A 20,162-nucleotide genomic window follows, 5' to 3' on the forward strand; every position below is an offset into this window, starting at 1 on the left:
CTCCCAAGTATACTTGAAATTGTCAGAGTGATCAGAATTCTTGGTTTTCTTTTATTTAACATACCGAAGAGTCATTAATTTCTACAACTACAGTAGTAACTAATACGAATGCATACAGTCGATCCTAGATTGCTATCGTGCTTTTTTTCTTTCACTAGTTTTAGTAATCCATGCTTAATTATTAGTAGAAATAACAATGCAAAATACTGTGTACTTTTAGTTTCTTTTTTAATTTTTTCTTTTTTTTTCATAGAACACACTATTCAATTTATTATCATAAGTAGGAGATTAACAAAAATTAAAACTATATAAAAAAGTATTATTTCTTTGACAAGATTATATAATAATTTGTGGTGGATCAAGTCAATTCTGGCGATGAGTAATTCTTCTGAATAAAAAGTTATCTTTTAAGCGTTATATTTTGATACGGTTTCTTTTTAGATTTCATGGTCTGTGCCTTTTGGTCTTGAATTAAATTATCAACTGCCGAAGGACATTTACTGTGTAATGATTCAAAAACCTTTTCCACATTTTTAATGAGTAAGTCTTTATATTTATAGACGGTTTTGTCGACGACGGAAGGGGTATTGATACAGTCATCTCCTCCAAATTCACACACGCGATAATGATGAAGGAATCCCAATTCTGTGGGAACATTTAAACTCTTTCCATTTGAAGACACAAATTCCCAAATAAAATGATTCCCAGCCTCTTTGATATCTCGAGGAATACAAATATACTTTGATCTCTGCTTTTGGGGATTGAATTTGACTTTTCGTCGAGTTTTTCGAAGTACTCGAAGATTTGAATCTGATTCGGGTTCATCTGCAAATTGTAAATAAAAGAAGGAATTTTGAAAACTATACGCAGAGGCTCGTTTATTGATGAGGGTCTTTCGATAACCAAAATGAGATTTGTGTTTTTCCAAATACTCAATCATTTCCGGAATTGTGTCATTCATTCTTGGAATAACAAATTCATCTACATCGATTAGCATCAAATACTTGAAATAATTCATATTCCGATAGAGACAGTCATTTAGGGCTGCAAAAAGACCCTCAGTACGAATTTCTTTTTGGGATTGCATTCTTAGCTTCCATGGATAAACATTGACACTTCCCTCACTTTTGTAATGGTTTAGAACACAGCTTACTTCGGAAGAAATAGTATCATTGTAGAATGTGAATTTAGTTACTCCTAGAATACGATTTAATTCAATAAATTCAACTAATTCAAGCGTTTTAGAGTAATGAAAGTGGAGGGGCTTCACACAAACTCCAATATCAGACGAATTCACAAGGACGGATCCTGTACCATATTTATGTTCATTTATGGGCAACTGGTTGGATATTGAGTAAAAGTTGGATGATTTTGGATCCTTACTCCGAATAGATAATACACTTACAGATTCAGGAATTTTGGATCCGGGGCCTAAATTACAAATAACAAAGGATGCCGAGTATTTTAGATTCCAATTTTCCCTTATGACATTAATGGAGGCTCTGGTAATGCTCCATGGCTTTTTCCCTCCATCTTTATAGTACATTTTACAATAAACAAAATCGCTTGTCTTGGTTTTTGTAACTGCAAGGATACGGATAACGGGGGTTTTCCCTCGATTATCAAAGTATGCTGAATAGACATAAAATTTGTGTGAAGTTCCATTGACGGGCTGCCAAACAGCGTCATGACCAAGTGTCTTCCTCAGTGTAAAATCCAATGGATTTGCTACCTCATCTAAGCTATATAGATTTTTATGATTTAACACAACTCTTTGTGTCTTTTTCGAAATTGGTATTGTTTGACGGAGTTGAGAGGACAAGTTCTTAATGACCATTTCTATAGCTTCTTTTTGTTTTTTTAAGTTTGATCTTCCTTCTTGATCACTCACTCGATGGAGAGGCTTTAATCTCATTAGGTCATAGTTATTGAAGAAAATATCTTCACTACTCTGCCCAGATGTTTCATCCTCTTCCGGGAACAGAACCTCTGCTACAATAATAAGACCAAATATTAAAAAAAAGGTTATGACAATAACGAAACTAAGTTTTTGTCTCTTCGGGTATGACGGAGAAAATTTTCGTACTCCGTTGCGAGATAAACGGAGGCTACGTCGAGAGAGATTCATTCTTTCAGTAGTTTCATTTCTTCTTTTTTCTTTTCCCCAACGATTCCGAGGCTCAGTAAGAGAGAAGTAAGCTGCTCCTGTAAAATAAAATAAGATAATTAAGAAGCATTTTTTTTTAAATTGTAAGAATAATAGTTAACTAATTAATTAATTATCTGAATTGTTAGAGGCTCATATTCATACATCAATATTGTAGTGATGGGTTTGACGTTCTCTAATTCACTGACAAAATATAATATATAATTATTTAAACGGAAGCTACATATATATTAATAATATACTTCTATTCCTTCAAGCGTAATTAAATAAATATATAATTTAAGTTAAAGTTATATTCTATCGATTTTCTTTTAATAGAGTTGATATAAAAAAAAAATTCTATTAGGTATATTGGGAGTCGGCTCTTGGGTATTTTCACTTTGGCTGTGACTCTGTTTCTCCAATATATCTTTCCATTTTCGTTATAAATTTTATATGTACTGGATTTTCGTGAAATTATTTTTCCAAATTTGTCCCATAACATTGTAAATTAATATATACATCTTCCATGGTCTTTTTAATATCGTTTATGGGTTTTTTAATTGTTCTTTTATGTTTAAAGACCTCTGATCTAAGATATTAACCATGCACTATTTGATTAGGTGAGTATCTACACTCGGGCAGTGTATTTATATATTCTAATAATCCATCTATGATTTCTAGACCTACATTTATCGAGAAAATTCATCATTTTTTCATTCTTTGTACAGTTACCAAAGATTGATAAATCCATTTTTCTTTAAGGGACCCGGGAAATCTGTGTGTAAAAATCCCAAATTGATGCAAACGTTTTTTGAGATGAATAACTCGTTTGAAGGGATATTCTTTACCACGTAAACTATCTCTTTAAGAATCAAGTTTAATAGTCTCAATTTCAAATCCATAACATCTTATGTGTCTAATTTAGACACATTAAACCTGGTGATTTTAGTTTCAAGCGTTGATCTTCGACGTCCGATATTTATATCCTTTACTACTCTTGATCCAGCGACGGATACCATAGTATCACTGTCACAAGCATCAATCATGTTTATGAAGTAATTTCCATAGACATTTAAATTATCGATGGGTAGTTTATTCAATTCAATTTTTTTGAATAGAGTGGATGATCAATAAAAAGTTTTCTTTTATATACCTGTACACTCTTCAATAATAGCCTCTCTTACCAAATCTTGTGCATTCAAAGTTTTTTATAGGATAAAGTTTCCCATTCTTATGAGGAAATGGGAAACCACACTGTCTATACAATCTTTCTTGGCTCTTGTTCCGCAACCTCCCACGGCTTTGACTTCGCATGAATTTGTATTTGCATTGACATCCTATGATACTAAATCATTTAGATTTTTTTTATTATTCTTTGCTGTTCTAAAAAATTGAGAGTATCTTTCAAATTCCATTGTTGAGTCTTCTCAAACAACTTTTATCGAACTTAATTGTCGTTGATTCCGCAAATTATTAAAGCAGCTGCCCAATTGTCTGGCTTTTTTTTTGAAAATTTCTGCCTCTTCTACTCAAATTTTCAAGCAAAAGTAAAATTCATCGAATATTCCGTACACCTATTTTTTCTTCTAAATAATCTTTCTCTGCTTTATGTCTTTTTTCTTTTAAGTACTCAGTAATGTCTTCTATTACTTCATTTAGAGTATTATTTGTGTTTGCAGGAATCTGTACAATATGTCAAACTTTTATGAGGAATTCAGGTGAGTAACATAGCTACAATATTGATATTTCCTCTTCCCGAGTTTTCACCATCCTATGTTTTAATTTTACATAATTATTTCATGTTTCTAACAATTTAAGGAAGTCTGAATAATTTATCTCGTCTTCGGTTTGATTGGGGGGCTGGATATGAATTCTTGATAAGTCTTTATATTTCGTCTCAATCGGTTCGACCATTATATCATGTAAGTTTGATTCCAAATATTGATCTATTATTGACCTTAACGTGTTCAATTTTTTTTTCTGAAGATGGCAATCTGATGAGTGTTATATATTTTCAAAATCTCCTATCACTATTGTTTAACTCTGGAAGAGAGACGACCTAAGTATAAAGCATTCACTAGTAAGTTTGCCATGAAAAACAGAGAGTAACACTGACTTGGTTGCAGAATGGGAAAAATTTAAGAGGATATGTTTTGAAGTTATCAGTATAAGTCCTTGTTCGATACAAAATATACTTAAGAATTGTCATTTGAGTTATGCCTCCCTATATCCTTGTTAGATACGGAGTGGGAAGGTGTATATTTTTTTACGACTGCTTGCAGCTGATTTAATTTAAATGGCATTACAGTTATTTACTCCCCTTCAAAATATTTTTCAAATTGTGAGAGTTATTATGCCATTTTTTGGTTTATTTTATTTTTATATAACTGTAACTTATTATATACTACATCTCTAAGAAAATAATTTTGTCAATAAGGATATCATCTTTGTTTTCTTATTCATTCTAAGTTGAACAATTACCAGAACAGCAAATCAGAAAGAATAAATAATAACATTCCTTTATAATCAGTAGGATGGCAACAGTTATTTCAATTTATATTTTATGTACATCCCTTTTCAGATTTCTTTTTACTGTTATAATTCAGTCTCTGACATTGTGTTGCTTTTGGTTAATTATAAAGACTGTCAACGTCAGTGAAAAAGACTTAATATTAACTTAATATACATCGTATGTTAACCCCAGTTAATTAAACATCCAAACTAATGAAATCTATAATTTAATTTATGTTCAGTATATGCCAAAAATAAAAATAGACTCGAGCAAAACTACATCAATTCCAATATATATATAATACAAAGACTACACATACTATGTCCTACAGATTTAAAAACAAAAAAAAATGCTTGAATAATATAATAATCTTTATTCATAAAACAAAGTTTATATAAATGTTTTAGTGAAGGGATTTTTGAAAGTTTGCTTAATATCTATAGTCTGATAACTGGATCTGGATCTAAAAATAAAACTTTAGCAGAGTGGATGTGAAACTAAAACTCAGCCCGTTATATTAAAAAAAAGAAAAAGGGTGTTTTTCCATAAACTGACTCTGCAGTCTTATAATTCCACCATATGTATAAAAATATCACGTTATTACCTTCATTTAATCACAGACCTGTACTTCAAAAAAAAAAAAAAAAAAAAAAAAAAGAAGATAAATCAATTGGTATATTGCGTTTTTTAATCGTTTTAAATGAAAAAGAAAGTATCTAAAATATTAAAAACAGACTTAATTGTATTGTTCTTCATCGTAGTAATGGAATTAAACGGAGAATGTATGTTAAAAATAGACTTAATTGTATTGTTCTTTATCTCGTAGTTGTGGAATTAAACGGAGAATGTATATTAAAAATATATATTTGAAGCCATAGACAAAGTTCTTATATCTAATTATGTATAGAAAAATAATAAATACACTTATCATTATTAACATATCATCACCCTAACAAAATGTTTCAAAATTATAAATTTTCGTTAAAGGGTGTGAGTCACGTAATCGATCAAATACATACAGGGGAGGAAATATGTATTTACTTCTTGCCCATTTTATAATTTTGCACACGCATAGAGATTATATATGACATTGAAGTATGGAGACAGGTTGGGCCACTCCATTACCTTATTGTGCTTCTTCTTGAGCCACTTCTTTGTTCCCAAGATCTTATGTTTTGGGCCCAATACACAAAACAATTTCCGTTCCTTGAAGTCATCCATAGTTAAGGTAAATTTATAAATTTTTTTTATAAGGGAGGGGTATCCCTCCCTTATAAAAAAAATACGACATAAAATGAAGGTTTGCTAACGATTAATGTTCTCAACAGATAGAGGGAAAATGAGAAGAAAAATTAATAACTACCAACAAAATACAAAGTAAGTCTTTATCTAAGTGGAATAACCTCTGGATCTAATTTACAAATGCTATAGATTTAAAAAAACCAAAAAAACATTGCACTTATTTCCTACTTGACATAATTTTTGACAAAATATAATTTGCAAATATACTGGAAATACTTTTATTTTATTTTTTTTGCAATTATGTAAGGGATTATTTTATTATTAAAGACTATCAAAGTGAAAAATCTATCAATTACCAAACATGGACTGAGTAAAAGCGAGCAAAAAGGGATATATTCTTAGTAGTAAAAGTTCTTCAAAATGTTTAAATTAGATATGTGGAGTTAATCGGCGTTCTTTAATTTCTAGAAGGTTTCTAAAACTGTGAAATAACTACCTATTAGTCTTACTCTAACTATGGTTCCTTGGGAGTATTAAGTACCCAAATCCTGATCTTTGACTGTCTTGAATTTCCGTGTGCTATTAATCTTATAAGTCAAAGAGTAGCCGGGGAGCAAGTTGGCTCACTCTCGTTAAACAAAAGAAGCAAAATACAAAGCCAAAAAAACCTCCAAAGAGAAATGTAAAAATTATCAACTTGTTTATATTACTTATTTTTTATATTTGTATAAAATTTCATAGATATTTTAAAGTTTGTTTTTTCCTCGGATTTGAAGAAAATTTGGAATATCTCATCACTTACTATTGGCTACTTAATAATGAAATATGAGACTGTAACTCAATTTAGCTTTAAATTCTGAGTTCGGTTTCATTATGAATTTGATCGAAATTGCCTTAGAGACCCAGGTGTTTTAGATTGTAGCACGTAAATAATTCCATGATGCAAATGAGAACTCATATAATAGCAATTGAGTTGTTCAACAAAATATATCAAACAGTTGTTTTTTTACTCTTTTATATAAAAGAAATAGTTTACTACGACCATATTTTTTGATTTTAAATATCTCAAAAATAACATTCTATGATTTTGATTAAGAAATTATCAGAACAAGATAAAAACAATATCTCAGCTACAATACTAGACTACAACAATTTAATTTCCACTCCCCGCCTTTCTCAGATTGGCCAGAGTCTTCTCTTTTTGTTTACGTTAAATTCAAAACATTAGAGTTTATGATCATGTTGCAAGAACTACAGAGATGACGCACTGCAACCTTGATTGCTGCCGGAATGTCTCCCAAAAGGAGTTATTGTGGCCATATATGTAGGGAAAGTAACCGTCTTCCGTATCAAGGCGCGCCTGTATAAGACTGAGGATCTTGCAAAAGCCCACAGTAGTGGTAATCCAAGAAAATTAACCACTAAATCTACAGTCAAAGTCTTTAAATAGCATGAAGGAGATAGGCATGAACTTCAATGTATTAGTATCCCTCGTGTCCAGGCACATCATATTAGTTGGTGGTGTATATTTACGAGCCTAAAAAGTACCACACCTGACAGCAGAGATTGTGAAAAAGTGAACCATTAGTTCAGTTTCAGTTTTTTTAGTGAACTCTGGGTCTCCTTAATCACCAGATTTTAACTCTTTGGACTTTAGTATCGGTTGGCAAATAAAGGCATAGGGCTGCAGAATCCGACATCTAAATTTTGAGGCCTTAAAGGAAACTTCAATGAGGAGTGTGTTGCAATGTCCGAGGCCTACATCAAAAGTATATGCAGCAAATTCTGCCTGGAAGCCGTTATTGCTCCCTACGGGTCTTGTAGTGTATGAACATAGGATCTATTGGAGCTCTCTTTTATTCTTGCCTACTTCTTCTATTCTTATTATTATTTAAGATGACTCGAGTAAAGTCTGACTACCTTTATTTCAGAGCTATAGAAAAGTAGTATTTAATAGTGATGTGCCGCTATTAAAACTCATAAATTGATATTCGACTTTTATGAAGTAAATAAAAAAAAAACCACAAAAACCTCGGCTCGTGTGCATAAAAAGCAGAGTAAAACTCGGAACTCGTCAAAACACGGGATTTTTTCTTTATCCCATTATTACGTAAATCTTCCTAGACTGCAAAGAAAGGAAGTAATCCTTTTTTTGCAAAATTTACAATTTATGTTTTCTTACAGGTAGAAATGTGTTGACTTTTTTTCAATGTGTACTCATAATCCCAGTTTGTTTCAAAAATAATCTTTGTTTATTTTTTTAAGACTAGCGGGAGCAATCGACATTGCTTGGAATTACTTAGCCGTCTAAAAAACTTTTACTTTTAATATATTATCATTAATATACACTCATATTAATAAGCATCAGTGTCACTAAAAATATATTTGTTACAAGTTATAACTAGACTATAATAAAATATTGATTAATTGAATAAATAAACTGTTATGGCAGTGGCAAAGATTCAAATAAGTTAAACTAAATTTTAGATTAATTTAGGAGACATAAATTATGAAAATAATAGTTGTTATAAGATCCTTTAATATTTACATATTTAATATATTCAATTTCAAATACAAAGTCCTCTGGATAACTACACAAATTTTTAAATGACAAGTTTCAGTAATTAGTAAAAGGGTTAGGGTGAGGATCGAGTGTTCATGGAAGTAACGAGTATTCAAGCGAGTAACGAGTAAAGTTCGGAAAGTTTTTTTGTTTTTTTTGAAACGCCAATCACTTTTTGAATTATAATTCGACCTCCTATTTAGTCTCCTTGAGCTCTATGTAAAGGGTGTTTATGTTTTGGGCTTACCATAAGCCTCCTTTATACCCAAAAATCGCTAAATTTCAGCCTCTTAGGTACAACGGTGTAGGCACACATAAAGGACACACACAAACCTTCTCTATTATATACCGAAGATTATTAAAATTATTTGAGATATTAAACTTTTGGACAACCTGGTATGTATAAAATTACAGAAGAATACTTCAAATTAAATGTTTTTTAGATGTGTACTGCTTATGAAATTAAGTAAATCTTATAATATTAAACCAATTCAAGTGTAATTTGACAAATCATAATTTGTTCCTATCTGATTCGTAAAATAAAATCGATTGTAAATTTTCACAGGAATAACCCACGTACATATTTGTTGAAATATTTATTTTTGGTTAAATTAAATGAAGTTGCAATTTACCGATAAATAATAATATTTATAGATAGTCATTTCTGTGCCAACTTGCCTATTCTATGGTTCAACAAATTGCCACCATATAATAGATAAAACATTTTAAGTACAGTTAATTATGATAGGAAATTGGTGCCAAAAGTTGCATACTATTTTGAATTATTCCTGAAAATCATAAATTACATCTCATAATCCCTTCTACAAACCTACCAATATGCCAAAAAATGAAACTTACACCAACAAGTTAAGCTCTTTTCTTATTTACATTAATTATTTATCTACTTGAAATATAGTTTTGTGAGAAACTATGTTCATTTTGATAAAATACAGATTGAATATTTTTATTAAATCATGGACAATATAACTATTTTAACATAAACTAATTAGTATATTTAAAAACAAATACAGATACTTGTTAGCTTCGCTTCACTTTGAGTTATAAAAATAACAGTTTTTTATTACACAGTTGAAGGGAGGCTATTGATTGATCACAAATTAAAGTTAAATGAATTATTTAATATAAAAGAAAGCATCCACAGTGCAATTTAATGCAAAATGGTGCATTGGAATGGAGGTTTTTTTCTCCTCAGTAAATGCAATTACATTCAATCCTTTTAAAATAAATCAAAACTTTTTAAAGTTTATATGTTGAAGATACTATCGAAATATTTCAGTTTAAAAAATACAAATTGTTTACATAAAAACAAAGCAGAATGATTTTTCTCAAAAATGACTCTAAATTATATTTTTTTCGCCAATTCATATCAACAAATTATTATTATTACTAATCATTTAGATGTGTGGCCAATTGCACTTAAATTAGCTTAAATTAATCTTCACATAAAATAATGATAAATTGATGGATTTTATTTGAAGGGACGTTCGGGGACCGTATATAATTAGGTCTCTCAAATCAAATGAAGGTTCTAAACTATACCTAAAGTTGTTAATTTTTTTAATTCTTCCAACAAATTTGAATACAAAACTTATAATTGGGGCAAATATGTGTACACATTGGGTTCAACGTATAAAGTAAAAAAAGAGATTTTCAGTTTTTCTTCATTTCTCTTCAAGATTGTATTTGAATGTTATGTTATTAATTTTCCTTGTAAAAACGTTTCAACAGTCAATTTGTTTGCTTTGCTGTATGGGCAACCCGAATTTAATTTTTTTTTACCCATATTTTCCAAGAAATGTTTTCATCTTTTTTTTGTCCTAATAAAATCTATAATATTTAATAGACATAGAGACTGTTGTTGATATATTAAAATTAATGTGAAAAACCTGTTGACGAATTAATCAATAAATGAATATAAATTGTATTCCTTCTAGTCTTACATAAATATTAAATAACAAATTTATCAAATAAAACAACAAAAAAACCTAAATTTATATATATTAAACTCTTGGGATAAGGTTTATATACATTTATACATATATAGAAATATATGTACAGGGCCATTTTTTCATTTATTACGTTTTTTCTAAATTGAATAACAAAAAGTACACATATACAGTGCAGACCAACATCATATCGAGATTCCAAGGAGCTCTTATGACAAAATGAATAATAAAAACTCGTTAAATATTAAAAAAACTTATATATCATGCATATATTTTGTACTAAGTTACAATTTTTATATATTATATTGTTTGATTTTATTAAAACATCAGCCAATTTAATTAACATCAAATCATTGATACTGCAATTTCATTTTGATAAATTAAAATTATGCATTTCTAACATTTTTGGGAATAATATAACTGTGGTAGAATAATACATCTATAAATGTGCCACAGGAGTTTTGTGAATAAGTAATTTTCATTTTTGAGGTTATACTGAACAAATTCAATTGGTATATTGGACACTCCTGTGAGGAATAGCACACACCTTCTCCTCCAGACGCTCCATGATAGAGTAGTCTAATGGGTTTCGCATCTTGGAAGTACTCCGGTCACAAGTTGAGGTCCCAAACATCCAGAAAGTTGTCTCTGGGGAAGGCCTGGGTCTTAGTAGCTCGATGACAAGGAGTTCCATCTTGAGAGTAAACAAAGTTACTCCCAAAAGTTTATCTGGCAAAAATACCACCTTTTTATCAGGAAGTTCGATTTAAGCATATTCATTGAGTTGCAAACTTCGCCTTTGCTAGTCACATCGCCCAAGACCATCTTTCTGGCTGTATTTTTTATTCTGAAGACATTAGCTGATCTGAGCTCCTTGGATAGGACCATGGGAGACATGTCGCGTGAGAGAAGTTTCAAATTTTACTCCTGTTCTACTCCTTTGGACTTGCTCTCTTTTTGTTTTGTGCTTAATTGAGTTGATACTTTAAATAAAGAATATTGAGTCACAAAACCTATCTGGCATCGAGTTTGACGACAATTGACGACTAAACTTCCGATTTATTAAAATTTAAATTAAGTGTACCACTAGATATGATCAAACCTGTATAAAGCACTCTCTATATACATTTGATATGGCTACCTTGTTATAAATTAGAATAAAGTTACTTCTCAAACATTATAACAAAAATTTATACATACAAACAAAAAATGCCAAAAATAAGACGGGCAGTTGTCCCCGTCTCCTACACCTTAATTTAAAAATATTTAGATAATTATGATTTACATCGAATATATACAGTCTACCCTTTATACACGATCGATACTACATACAAACGCCTGCAAGATTTCATTAATATGAAAGACATAGTTACATCGAGATTTGCCCTTCAGGTACTTCTTGATTATATTTTCTCTCTTGGCCTCCATTGTGGTTACAAAACTGTTTATTTTGATCTAGTTTCGACCCGACTAGATTTTAAACATAATATCTCGCAACCTTACACATAATTATATTATATAAACTTAATTTAACAGGACTTTCCGTCGACCCTGTATATGATATACAATAGGGAACATTCTATAAAATGTATTCTGTATACATGCTCCATGATACGGGCAAAACGTCTATGAGATCTCATTAATACACCCTCATTCTTATTTCTTAAATCAATAATGACTTTATCTAGAGGTACACTCATAAAGAAAAACAGATAAATTTTACTTTATTATGAAGGATAGGAAAGAAAAGCCTGTACGGAGTGGCTTTCTTAATATATATTACAACGATCCCGAATAATACTACAGTAGCAAGATAGAAAAATTAATATTCTCTCTTAAATACGACGCTCTTGGTAAAATATATACAATATGTGGACTACATTTTGTAAGTATATGAAAGTCAATTATATTAATTTTTGACTATAGGAAATATTGTTGAGTAAGGTTCCCCCCGGAAATTGAACCAAGTTGTAATATTACACAATAAATCATAGTTAATATTTGGGGAGTTCTTATCTGCTAAATTTATTAGATGTCCAGCTACTTTTTTTTGTCTATTAGGTATTGTAGAAATCAGTAATACTACTAATATCGTAATTTTCATACAGAAAATTAACTATTTATATTTGTCGATTTTTTGTTTATTGAAAAATTTACCTGTTTTATGTTTGGGAGAACCCCCTGCTCATATTAAATAATTAATTACAGCTGCAATAAGTGATTGAATATGTTCTATAATATAGATTTTGAAATATCCATGGAATTATCTCTACCGAGTGATGTTCTAAATGTTCCACACGGACTCATCCTATATGATAAATGGATCCGTGAGTAGGTGGCCGGGGGGGGAGCACAATTTAAAAAGTTTGAGAATCACTGATCTTATAATTTTAAATGAACGAAATATACGAGGGCACACCCAGAATTACCCAGCCTGACTAAAAGATGACGGTATTTGTTTAAAACGATCACTGCATTAGAAAGGACATCATCTGTAAAGCATATGTTTCAGGTCTAAAGGCGTCATGCTGTTTAGTAATTGTTTGGGAGCCATCTACAGAGAAATTTATTAGGGAATTTGGGAAAATAGAGAAAGTTGTTCATTTTTATAAGACATAATACTTTTATTTGAAAGGCTTCAGCCCAACCAACATAAAAGCTGAGTGAGTCTGATCCTTCGTTGATAAAACTAAAATTTTGGCTGAGTTTCAAAGAAGTCGTATGAGCTAACAAGATGAGCTTCACAGAGGTCGGTCAAATGAGGCAATGCCTCTAGAAATTCTGATGAAAATCCACAAAGCAGTACTGTATATCGTCACCTGAAACATTGTAGGCTTTTCAAAAAGTGCGTTACATTGTATTTTATCTGAATATTTGTACAAGAGAGAAGTGTGTGCAAGATGGGTGCCCGGTTTCCTCAAACTCGAGCAAAAACCGTGTCGTAAAGAAGTATCATAGCAACAAGCAGATTTTTTTAACATTATGCTTGTTTTTTCTTTGTTGGGTCTGATACTTCTGGGAACGTCCTTGTATAGAAAGTCTTTGCTCAATATCAAAAAATTTATAGGAATATTGTAGATCATAAGCTCCATAAAGATAATTCCTAAACTAGAAAAAAGACATGGGCATGGAGTGGGGAGGGAAAGAGGAGGAACGTTATGCCAGCGGAATCATAACGTGAAGAGAAATATGTATGGGTTATTCATCAAGATTTCTCAGTGTCTATAATGAAAAAGTGAGATCGTTAGACTACTCAAGAATACAGAAAATAACCAATAAGATATCAATCATTGTATTTTGGCCTTAATTCTTGTAAATATCTTAATGGAATGGATTATCTTTATTAACACAAATTGTTAATACAGACCTATTGTTGATTATGGAATAAAAAGAGTTGGCGCAATATTAAATGTTGTCGAATAAGAATGAACTAAAATTTGTTTCAGCAAGGTTAATTTATGATGCTTTACAATGTATCTTTAAATGTTTAAATCTTAGGGGTTCCGAGAAAATGAAAAATTGCAATACAACTTTTTTACAAGATTACACTGAAATCGACTCTAATTCCAGAATCCATCCTTGATTCTAGAGCAGGGGTCGGCAACCCATGGTACGTGTGCCACTGCTGGCACGCAGAGGCATACTGACTGGCAAGCGTAAATTAGAACATATTTCCGTAGATTGTGTGTGTGTTTTTTCCCCCATTATTGTTGATACTCATGCATATGAAATGTTGAAGTTGGCACTCTATGTCTCAAAGGTTGCCTACCCCTGTTTTAGAGTATACAATAGTGTATACTAGTGTATGTACTTTTACATTTATATATTCAAACGCTGATTTTAGAGATAGATAAAGGATATCATACATAACCTTTTGGTACATACAACTCCTTTCCTAAACATTATAACCCCAAGGGACTCCTAACTAATGATCTATTAATTACCTATAATCATTCAGGAGCTTTGTTTTCCTTATATTTTCAGTGAAGGAGATGGGATAAAAAATCCAATCAAACATTTAATTATTTGTATATAAGTAAGGATGCTAACTTCTCACATCTCTTTTTTGTGTAAATTGTTTTAAAAATGTCTTATAAAATAAGCATATATGAATTTAATTATAATTTCAATATTTTCACTGTACTAATGCTATTTTAAATGTAGAAGGTTCTACTCTATATGTCAGCAATACATTTAATCCCCAAAAATCAAATAATAGGTTGCTCCTATTAACATGAAATTCTCATTTAACTTTCTTAAAATACATTTTGTAATAGTGCAATAATTATATTTATCAATAAATTTGACAAAGTGGTAACCGGACCCCATAAACTATTGATATCATGTAAGTAAATGAAATGCTAAAAAATTGGCATAAAAATAATAGAAACCCCTGGGGTGTGTTATTTTTTTCTTCAAATATGGACCTTAAAATCAGGTATTTTTTTACCTTTAAATGACATTTTCTATCGATTGGACGAATACGGATAAAACATAAGTATATCGAAAATAAGTTGTGCAAAAGATAAATTAAATTTTATTTCGATTACTGATATTTGTCTTATTCAAAAGTTAACTGCAAACTTATTTGTATATATAGGTTAGGGGTAAAAATGCTCCCAAAATTTATAACGAAAATTCTCAAAAACCATATTTGATACAAAAAAACCAATTGTAGATTCGATATCAGAGCGTGTCATGTACTACTATTAGAAGTAAATATGTAATAGATAATATTTTTGGAAAAAGTAATTTTATTTTTGACTTATTATGTAATTAATTAATAAGAATATGAGGAGTTTCTTAAGTTAAAACGAAGGAGTACACAGACATACCTTGAAATACGAATTTAATTTTTCTTGGGCTGAGTTTGTTAATCAAAAACTCAGAATTCAAAGCAATGAAGCTTGAAACGGCTTTCGTGCCCCATCACCAACTCTCAACAAGCTCTTATCTCAATAAAAACTTGCAAAGTCCATGCACATTTCTGATCAGAAAACTCAAATGTCGGGGCACTTGTATTCCAAGATATGATTGTATACTGTTAATCTTTATGAACATAACAAACTCCCTTCCCAATGATTAATAATGGAATACTAAAAAGAAAAAACTCTCCAGATGCTCCAAATAGGCTGTAAAAACAGGAGTGTTCCAGGGAGAAGAGGTTAATTCGTCAAGGGGTAGTAAAAAAAATATAACCTTGTAAGTCTAAGCAATGAAGCGGCTGTTGTGGCCTGTCTCTAAATCATAACCATTTCATAAAGTTAATTCAAATGCCTCATAAAAACTCATTTGTCGAAGTATAACTTTATTGGGCATATAAGGGTCCTTGCTTAGTTAGTTAGTTAAATATTTATTACAGCTTGCCATACATACATAAATAAAATTTTACAAATATAAGGTAACGTACACGACTACACAACGGGGTATTTGTGATACTACAGCAGATTCTAAAACCTAGTTTACATTAAAATTTTGTTCAATAATATTTTTTCCTTTTTTACATTTCATTTTGCTCATCTTGTAATACTTGTAAAATAGGTAAAAAAAATTTCAAAGTCCCCTTTTTACCATTTTTACACCTTCTTTTAGTATAGTTAGTACAATAAAAACCTTTAATTAAAAAATAAATTATTTAAAATAATGTACAAGAAATTTATAAAATATCTGAAAATTTAGTATTAATTGGATATTTACTTGATTTTAATTTGGTTATTTTAATGCTGTAAAATTTAAATAATAGTTACCAAACCAATATTTATTCAGCAACATTTTTTGTTGCAAGTTTATATAATAACCAAAAAAAAATTGTCTAGGTATAAAATCAAATATTTACAAAACACTTTCCTACATGAAAAATTATTCAATTCCATTATATGAATATATAGGCATAGCATCAAAAACTACAAAATTCTTGTTTACTATAATATAAAATTCTTTTTTTTTATAATTTAGTATCTTAATATAAAAAACGCGATATCAGGGGAATATACTGCACTATACGATGAGTCAGAATATTGCCAAACACTGCTTTATATGAAATCCAGGGTATTGGAAACCGTGTTATGTGGGGACTTCCTGTAATGATTGATTCTTTTGAATCAAAGGGAATTGAATTCATGCAGAATATAACGTGGACATGAAGTACGCTGCATGACGTTTATAAAATAACGTCTGAAACCTTTCCTTTTCTTAAATACATTTCAAAAAAATTAATAAATTATTTGACAACTTGTGAAATGATCAAAGCATCCAGTTCTTTTCTATGTTACATCCTTGCTGTTTTATATTCACCCTTTTTATTAATTAAAGGGACAATGGATATTCCATATCACGACCGTAATGAAGTACAACGTGTCCCGAACCCTTTCTTACCTTCTTTCGCTTCTATGTACGTCTTTATTTCTTTCTCTTCTTCTTTATTCTCTATCTAATCGTAGAGTAAGTAGTAGAGTAGTTCCTGTTGACAATCTATGCAGAGAAGTAGAAATAATTTGTTGTTTGCTGATTGAAGAAAATAATTCTGAGGGCTTTTTATAACGTTGAATTTGTATATATGTACATATAGATTCATAAAAAGATATAGAATATTATAAAGAAAGGGGAGAGTCCCTTTGTCTACTACACAGTTGTAATATTTTTCTTCTCTCTGTGTCCCTCTCTTCTCTCCGCTCTCTCGCGCTCCTGTGTTGTTCTACTACTGTTAGTGTTTTAACCCAAACTGAATGTAGAATGGAATGAAAATTCAACAGAAGGACGAAGGAGTGTGTGTACGAAAGGCTTTCTCTTTATGTTAAGGGTACCAAGAGAGCATTTTGTTACTCACTCACGACTCACTCACGAGTTGTTTCTTCTCCCCCCTTTCATTTATTATAATAATAATAACAATACTAAAAAAAAAATGCGCCCCAATTTTCTTTAGAGCCTCTCTTGAAGAATAGCACAGAAAACGTCAACATTATTTGACAAAAATCTAATTTATATTTTTATAATTTAACTTTTCTTTCTCCCTTCTTACTTTTTCATTGTTGTACGTTTCTAAAAACACAAAAAAGGAGGAAATGATGCTTTTACAACATACTTAAGGCAGTATATGTAACCTTTACACATCTATGTGGACCGTCAACACAATAGAAAGTTAGAATGATTTTTCTTAAAATATAGTATGAAGGATTTTATTTGTATTAGTGTGTTTATCATGATTAGTGATATATTGGGTGCTCAAGAGTTGATAATAACAATGGTTCATATATCTTAAAAAAAGAAGGTAGTACAAAAAAATATTATTTAAAAACAAGTCTTCAGTTAAATAATTATAAATTTAAATGCATTCTCAAATTTATAATTGACCATAATTATTCATGAATATAAACAAAGTGAACATGTTCAAATTAAATACACGATGAATATGGATAATAAAGGCATTGAACGTTTTTGAGTAATAATTGAACAAATAATTCTAAGCAATGCTGAGTACTCCCTCTAGTTTTAAACCAGCGATATCTGGAACAGTTGACACAAAAGCTATTTGGACACTGCCCATATCCTTGACGCCAAAACACTGAATAGAAAAAGCTATAGTTAGGTCTGCCAGAGAATCCCACAATTTTCACATTGTGACCGAAGTTATGGTGAGTTATAACGCCTCGAACTTGAAAAAAAGTATTTCTCTTTACTGAAACAACCTTTGGGCTATGTGTCTCCAAATGTTATAGCTAAAAACCATAGAGAAGTGGAAGATGAAGAAAAGGATGATGTAGATGGTGTCGACCTTGACTACGGGAAATCCTGCATTGAATTATTTCATAACATAAGTTTAATTTAATTATTATAATTATATGCATACACATATGTTGACTTTAAGCCATCGCCTGGGTTGTTTATTTCACAAATATACAAGCTCTAGCTAAACCAAAAATTTATTTACAAACAAGATCTCGATATTTCACGGGATCCCACACAAAGAAAATTTCCTAGGATATGATCATCCCTACTATGTAGTCGATATGGATGGATATATTGGATTGAAATCAGATAACCGATACATCAGGCAAAATATCCTATATTTGCAATGTAGAAAAATCTTAGAAATTTCGATGACGCAATCAGAAAAATGGAGAGAATACAAATTATATTATTACTTACTTAATACACATAGACTTAGATTAATGAATGAATACTGCTCTTTTTTTAAGCGGTCATCATGTGGTTATGTTAAAAACGAAGTTGGCGACACAAACATTTTTACTATCGGATTAAGTAGTTCTAGCCGATGATTTATTTATCAAACTAGTTATTCAGGGATTTTTTTATTATTTAATACATGGCTTATCATTGATTATAATACTATAAAATTATTCAATTTTCACAAAGTTTCGAAAGATTTATAGTTAAAATATAATATATATTATTAAAGATGCCAGCTACATAGCTGTCCAGCAAATTAATAAAATTCGCGAGTTACATTATTTCGTCGTTAATATTCTGTCTTCAAATTCTTGTCCCCGATATGTTTGATATTTTTCTACTTCCGAGTCTCTCTGATTGATCTGAGAAATGTTTAAATAAATATGAGGTAAACTATAGTCTTTTTATTGATTCAGTGGCCAAATTTTATCATGCTATACTGAATGGCAATAGTAATAATTTCAAGTTAAATTATTTAGTATTAATAAATTTGCGTTGTTATATTTGTTATGACGATGTTTCAAATTCGATGGTTCCCTCTAGTGTTCCAATAGACTAAACTAACAAATACTCATGAATAATATGACGATTGCAGGTTATTCATCAGTTGCAAAAAAAAAAAAAAACCTCTTTGTAAAAAAACAACAACTAAAAAACACATGAATTTCACACACACAAAAAAAGCTATTTGCTTTCAGACACAAGTTCACAAATGTGTGGCTTCATGTGCAAAGGATTTATCACATGGATATTTTGGTAGAAACGGTATGAGTATCTCCAGGACTTTCTTTGCAAGAAATATTCATCGTTAACATCTGCTGCTACAATACTAAACGAAAAAATTTGTCCCAACCGAGCTGGATATGAGCCGGTGATGTGAAAGTATCCTTCAAGAGATATGTAAGCTCTTTTAAGGGCATGGCAATTGCTTGCTTTAGCTGTCTAGGTACAGAAATGTTTCAAATTCTAACCACGTCTTCGATCTGAATAACACAGTCGTCCAATAAGAAAGTTTTCTAAATTATCATTCTCCATTCATCGTTTCCAGAAATGTATTTTTTTTAAATGCCTCCGAGTTTTCTTCTGCTTCAATGTTATTAACTCCACCGCACTCCATCTGTCAATTGAGATGATTGAGAGCATCAAAAATATCTGCCATGTACGTCAAAGTGAGAGAATGAATTCAGAATTTTCGAAGAATCCTTGTGTCAATTTCTGTACTCTCACAAAAAGAGTACTAATTCCAAATGTATGCCAATAAAACCCTTCAGCACCTTTCCCTTGGATAACCACCAAACGTTAGAATGGTGCAGAAATATTTCGAATTCCGAGCCCATGTCCTTGCACAGTTCTTTGAAGATGCAGCATAACACTATTTCGCACAAAGTTCACAAACTCAACAAAAGTTTTTAATACTTATGCCAGTTTTGGAGGCAAGGTTTTTGTAGCCAGCTCATGCCTGCATAGAACACTGTGCGTAACAATGATTTGTGGTTTATAGGATTTCACCAGCGCTCCAAAAACCAAAGTGTCGTATCAGCA

At 30.7% G+C, this 20,162-nt stretch overlaps 1 protein-coding gene across 1 annotated transcript; it reads right to left on the reverse strand.

Annotated features, from left to right (window-relative positions):
* Positions 1-211: 211 nt before the first annotated feature.
* Positions 212-17,172, reverse strand: LOC121120427 (beta-1,4-galactosyltransferase galt-1). The gene is made up of 2 exons (XM_040715293.2): positions 16,809-17,172; positions 212-2,205 (listed from the first exon to the last, which is right to left on the reverse strand). Exon 2 carries the CDS (start codon positions 2,126-2,128, stop codon positions 401-403), a length of 1,728 nt encoding a protein of 575 aa, XP_040571227.1. The 5' UTR covers positions 2,129-2,205; positions 16,809-17,172; the 3' UTR covers positions 212-400.
* Between the last annotated feature and the right edge of the window lie 2,990 nt (positions 17,173-20,162).

The sequence above is a fragment of the Lepeophtheirus salmonis genome, chromosome 6, assembly GCF_016086655.4.
Source record: "Lepeophtheirus salmonis chromosome 6, UVic_Lsal_1.4, whole genome shotgun sequence".
NCBI classification, from domain to species: domain Eukaryota; kingdom Metazoa; phylum Arthropoda; class Copepoda; order Siphonostomatoida; family Caligidae; genus Lepeophtheirus; species Lepeophtheirus salmonis.